The following is a 6,167-nucleotide window of genomic DNA, read 5'->3' on the forward strand; positions in this document are numbered from 1 at the left end:
CTGGTTTAGATCCTAGTCTGTGCTGGGGCTTCAGTCATTTGAAGGGAGAGGGTGTGGCAAGATGGTGGCAATCTAAAGCCCCTGATTTAGCTCTCTGGCTCAGAGAGCCAGGCTTCCACTCTCTCCTTTCCTTTTTCTCCTTTAGCTTCTTGTCTTCTGAGAAAATCCATCTGGAGCTTGTTTCCTCTCCTCCCAGAAGGGAAGCAGGTGCGCAGGTCCTGGGCTTGACAGGAGGGCCTCCCTCCAGACTCACATCATCTGAGGCAGTGCCAGCACATCTGGGGAGTGATGCTGATACCAGGCACCAAAGCTGTTGTCATAGCCACTGGTAGGCAGGGTGCCTGCCTTGGGTAGACCCCAGATGGAAGGGAGGGCTGGAGAGTAGGGAGACAGAGAGGAGGGTCTCCCAGAGAAGTCCTCTTCCGGCTCCCCAGAGCTCTGTTTCAGGAGCTTCTTATATTTGGAACGTTTGTTCTGAAACCAGATCTTTACCTTTGGGAGGAAAAGAAGACAGATTAGGAGTGTCTAAGGAAAGGTGTGGAAAGGGACCTGGCCACAGAGAGTGAGTCCCAGGAACCTTGGTTCCAGCCCTTCAGTTCTGGAATCCCTCACTCTCAGCTTCCTGTCTGGGTGCACCCCTCTAATATATACCCCCAGCTCATGCTGCAGACCAGCTATGGGCAGGCACTCCTTATGGAGAGCTGCGTCAGCAAAACCACGGGACTCCTTTGTGGGTTCTCAGAAAGCAGGGACTAGGAAGCTTTGCACAGGGCAGGGACAGGACTGGCTCTACCTGGGTTTGGGTGAGTCCTAGCTGCGCTGCCAGCTGAGCTCTCTCGGGCAGGGCCAGGTACTGGGTATGCTGGAAACGCTGGTTCAGGTGTTGCAGCTGTAGGCTGGAGTAGATGGTTCTAGGCTTGCGCAGCTTCCTGGTCAGGGACTGCTGGGAGGGCTCCAGAGACAGTGCCAGTTCCTCTGATTCTGGAGGGGTAAAAGAACACCGAGCTGTAAGCATGCGAAGTGACCAGGTAAGTCAGGCATTTTTAATAAGCTCATTGTACCCCATACCATGGGCAATCAGCAAAAACAACTGCAGCCCTCACCATCAACCTGGGCCTCCATGTGTGTGCAGTGGTGGGAGCCTTCCCTATCGCTACCATTTCAACACGGGCAACAGTTAATACAAGCTGTGGTTCCTGAGTTCTTGTCCCGTTGAGGCTAACATTATGAGACCTAAGAAAAGGGCAAGGGCCCAAGTAAGGGTGCCCAGGCTCCTGCAGGGAGGGGGCAGGGTGTTGGTAGGTTGGGTTGGTGGGCCTGTTTAGAATAGAGCAGGGGGACTCATGGAGAGCTGGGCTAAGGTCTCAAGGTGAGACAACAGAGCAACGCATCCAGGACTCAAGAAACCTAGAAGCAATTACCTAGAAAACCTCAGAGGTAATGTTGGCAACCTCTTGCTTCTTAAAGGGGCCAAGCCTTAAATGCTAATATCAAGCAGGAAAGGTGAGCCCTGATGTACCCTGCAGTAAAAAGGACCATCCTTTTCTTCCCTGTGAGCTGGCTAGCTCAGGGGAGGCTTTTCAGGGATCTAGAAGCTAGCTGGGCTTGTGGTAGCCTTGTTTTCCAGTGGGCCACAAGTACTGCGTGGTTCCCTCATGGTAGGTCCAGAAAGGTTAACAATTGCCAGCAATACGGATTGTTAGATTGTATCACTACACTACTAGGCTGTGGCATAAGGTCTGGTGTCCTCCATAGGGCCCCAATTCCCACTACCAGCCTGGTTTCCCAGGGACAGGCTTCCGGTTGGCATCAAGACTGGGTTTCCATTCATGAAACCTGGGCCCCAGCCTGGACCACTTTATGGGATACTGAGACTATCCAAAAGGATGAGAAATGGGAAGACAAAGAGGCAAAATGCCTGCCCAAGAGACAAAATGTTGGAGTGACAGTTGCCTCATTCCATGCTGGTCTACTATGAGGACCCCAGAATAGAGCCGGTGAGATGACCCTGTATCCTGGCTGAGTTCATCCGGGTCTCGCTGGTAGGCAGCAGTCACCGCTGCCTTCACCTCCCCCAATCCCTCACGGGTGGCCTTGGGGGTTGTAATCCTCAAATCCTGTCCCTTGGGTCTCAACCTCATCCAATTCCGAGAAGAACCATTGAGTTTCCGCTCCTGCCTCGCGCCTCTCTTGTCCCTCCTACTTCGACCCTACTGCTGGGGCTGGCAGTCAAGCAACCACCGGTGCCTTCTTGACTGCTGGACCGCGCGGATCGGCAGTTCGGGTAGCAACGAGCAGAGAGTGAAGGAAGGCATTCTGGATTGCTGAATTCGCAGAGCAGATCGTCTTCCAGGTGCCTTCCGGAACAGCTGCCTTTTCCACACTAGTTTTGGCAAGTCACAACTGGATCTCCCCCTGTCGTGATAACGGGTCCCCAGGGCCTCCGTGGAGGCGCGGCAGCCGCACCCGCAGCCTCAATTGGGTGTTGCTGAGGCTCTTTCTGAGCCAAATGCCTCCCTGGGACTGAGGCGCACACGTATTACGGGTGTAGGACACCCCAAGCTCTTTCTCATACCCCAATTATTCACTCAAAAATGGGCGGCCCACACAATTTCAATAGCAAAATGCGACGGTATTTTTTTTTTTAAGTATCTGCTTGTGAACGTGTCTCTTATTTATTTTTCGTTGGATCCGGGTAAAGTACATAATAGAAAGAATTCCTCAGTTCATTGTTCTTGGATCAAGCAAGGGAAGGCTTAGGGAAGCCGATGCCACCTTACTGCCGGATAGGTCTCCAATAAGGTCGGGTTCTTCCGCCCCAGTCCCAAAATGCACACAGTCCTCGTGGGCACACACGCCATGTATAGCAGGTTACCCAGGTTGTCCTCAAACTCAGGATTCCCCTGGCTTCTACCTCCACAGTGTATATTAGCATATCTAAAAAGAAGAGTCTAAGGGGTTCCTTTGTAGATTCGTATGTAAAACTCTGCTACCCCTCCCCCACGGCTCCCCCTCCTAGGAGACCCAGCAGCCCCACCCCCACTCTGCCCCAGAAGGCTGTTAACTTTCTGGGCTCCTGAGAAGTTCCGTTCATTGAGGAAAGTGAATTTGCCCAAGGCCAGGAGCCTGGAAAAAGAAGTCGTATCCTGGATCTATACAAGTCCTTTCTTTCTGTCTCAGTTTCTCCAACCATAGTCAAGAAATTTGAGCCCCTATTCTAGTGTGTCTTTGGTTTAGGGGAGAGGGGTGTCATAAATTTATGCCAGAATGACAAGGGAAAAGGAGAGGAAACATCTTGATCTGGGGCTGACTATGTAAAATCACATGGCAGATATGCATCTTTGAGGACTATGGCAAGAACAGATGGAACATTTCGATGCTCCAGGAGTCAGTGGGCAGATGCATAGCATCCTCAACCGGCTAGCCAGGGACTGTAAGTTGGGGCTAGGAAGGCCAGATGCTGCCTTGTCTTCACCAAAGCCTTCCAGTGAGCATTTTCTCCGGAGCTCAGATTTTGCTGCAGGCAACAGGAACTGGGTCTAATGTATCTCAAAGTCAAGGATGAAGATGGACAGTAAGGATGGGTTAGGAGCAAGGCAGAGGCCAGGGAAAGACCTTAAGACTGACAGACCAGCCTGTAAGTCTATTCTTTGAACAACAGTTGGGGTCCTACACCCAGATTCTGCAGGGTCCAGTTAGCAGACAGGGGTAGGCACCTCTAAGAAGGGGGTGGAGCCCCAAAAGGAGAAAGAACCCCGCCTAGTTGTCTACCTACCTCCAACTGGGAATTGATTTCTGTTTAGTAGTGTTTGGTTTATATACTGGTTTCTAGGACCAGAGCTCAAAAGGGATAGTGTCGGAACGGAGTGAAGGATGAGGAGAATGGCGGAGAAGGGGTTAGGTCTCCACCCCTCGATCTGGATTATGGCAGTTTTCCGTTATACAGGTACACACACAACTCCACTGCTCCAGGGAATGGGGTAGGGAGCCCTCCTGCCTGGCTTTACAAAATTGCAAATCGAAACCAAACCAGGTTGGATTTAAAAAGGGAGACCTAGATCAACTTGCCTCCGCTCCTCCCCCATCATTCGCCCTCCCCCTACCGCAGATTCCAGGGTATCGGCAAAACATTTGAATCCCGCTAGCTGCGCGCAAGCAGAAGAGCGCGAAATTTATGCAAAGACAACCCAGACCCCAGAGGTGAGAAGAGCCGCCGCGGTCAAACTTACCTGCTTCGAGTTCCTGAGGGTGTTCAGCCCGCTGGTGAAAGGGCTGAGACGGTGCCGCCGCCGATTGTTGCTGGCTGGGCAGGTAGGAGTCTCCTGGGGTTGCTGGCCCACGGTAGGAATAGGACAGGAGGTAGCCATAGGGCTGGGAGTAGGACAAATCGGGGTCAGCTGTGGTTCCAGGGGATAGTCCAAGCGGGTAAGCAGCCACTACTGAAGGCGAGGGGGCGAGGTCCGGGAAGACTACATTGGAGGCACCGTGGCCAGGAAAGGGACAGGGTAAAGAGGTCATTGTGGCCGATGCTGGACCACAGGGCCTAGGTCATGTCCCCGCACATCGTCTACTCTCTCTGCCAGCTCCTTCCAAAGCCTCCAGCTCCAACAAGCCACCCTTACACTTCAGATCCCAGGAAAAGTATCTTAAGACTTTTCTGGCAGAGACGTCGCACCCGGAAAAGTGGTTTGGGGGTGCCCCGTGGTTTTACCCTCCCCCCATCTTTCCTCTGGGTTCGGTCCCCGGGACCCCAGAGGTCCCCCGCCCATTTAGACACCCCGGATTGGCTATTGCATGGTGACCTCAGGGAGGTTCAGAGCTGGGCCCGCCCCCTCCCCGTGTTAGCGTGCACCGGGAAATGGGAGGGGTGCAAGCTCCAGACCCTATATCCCTACGTCTACTCTCGAGTTTTCTGAGGTATCAGTAGAGTCAGAAAGTCTCGGTAACGATGTTCAAGGTGGTAGGAAATTGGGTCTGGGGTGGACGAGGGAAGGTGCGTGGTAACTAGAGACGCTTTGGGGACTCAGAACCTATGTTCGCGCTCTGCGCGTCGCACGGGTCTACATGGCCCCACGCTGCTAGGGCTCTGCGAGGGAGTGGAAAGCAGATCCCCAGCCCCGGCCACTTATTCAGCGCGTCGGAATGCGTAGCTGCAGAGCGATGGCAGTTTGTTGGTAAACAGACGCTGGGGCCTGGAGGTTGCCGCCTGGCGCCCAGCCTGCCCTGCACGCGTGTGGCGCGCACGCCCCCGCCGAGCGCCCAGAGCCTGGCACGCCGCGACCGCCGCGACTGCGCCTCACCACCCCCAATGCAAGCTTCCGCTTCCGGCAGGGGCCCCGGTTTGGTTGCGACACCACAGCTCCTGCAGGCCCTTGAGGCTGCTGTAGAGAATCGGCTGTCTGGGATTCGCCTGTACCTAGCCCCGCCTTTCCTGGCATTCTGTGCAAAATGTAGCCTCCCCGGAACTGGGGCAAAATCTGGGAGTGGGGATGAATCTAGTTTAATGACTCCTGGGAGGGCACAGAAAATATGGCTAGCTCCTCTGTACTTCCAGGCTGTGTTCAGGACCTGCCAGTAAGCAGGACAGAAGGCCTTAATGAATATGTATCCATCTATGCAAGCATCTGTTGCCACATGGACAAAAATACACAGGGACTTCATCCAACATATATTGTCATATACCAATATTCCTCTACGAAAAGAGGCTCATTTATGGACCTGCAAAGACTTTAGGGTGTGGTGTATATACAGTTGCATACCCAAACACGGGCCACTCTTTGAATAAAAGCTCAGTATTAAAGCTGATGAGATGGCTCAGTAGACAGACTTGCCACCAAACCTGACGATCTGAGTTGGATTCCCCAGAACCATATGATGGAAGGAAAGAACAAACTCCTGAGAGTAGTCTCTCGAGCTCCACATGTGAACACACATGCATAACACAAAAATAAACAAATGTAATAATCTTTTTTATGCTAACCTGGGACATATGCCCATGTATTACAAGCCAAATAACTGATGTTCCTTCTCAAAAATAAGGCTGTCCAAACGTATGAGCATATATGGGAGATGTCCTTTCCTACACATCTAAGCTGCTTTACATAATGAACGAGACAGCTCTGGGTTTGGTTTGGTTTTCCCAGGCAGGATTTCTCTGTGTAATGCTG

At 52.7% G+C, this 6,167-nt stretch overlaps 1 protein-coding gene across 1 annotated transcript; it reads right to left on the minus strand.

Annotated features, from left to right (window-relative positions):
* Positions 1-249: 249 nt before the first annotated feature.
* Positions 250-4,518, minus strand: DLX4 (distal-less homeobox 4; the record flags this gene model as incomplete). The annotated part of the gene is made up of 3 exons (XM_080923549.1): positions 250-492; positions 794-981; positions 4,230-4,518. 3 exons carry the CDS (start codon positions 4,516-4,518, stop codon positions 250-252), a joined length of 720 nt encoding a protein of 239 aa, XP_080779675.1.
* Positions 4,519-6,167: the final 1,649 nt, after the last annotated feature.

This window comes from Micromys minutus (assembly GCF_963924665.1).
Source record: "Micromys minutus genome assembly, chromosome: 10".
Classification (NCBI taxonomy): domain Eukaryota; kingdom Metazoa; phylum Chordata; class Mammalia; order Rodentia; family Muridae; genus Micromys; species Micromys minutus.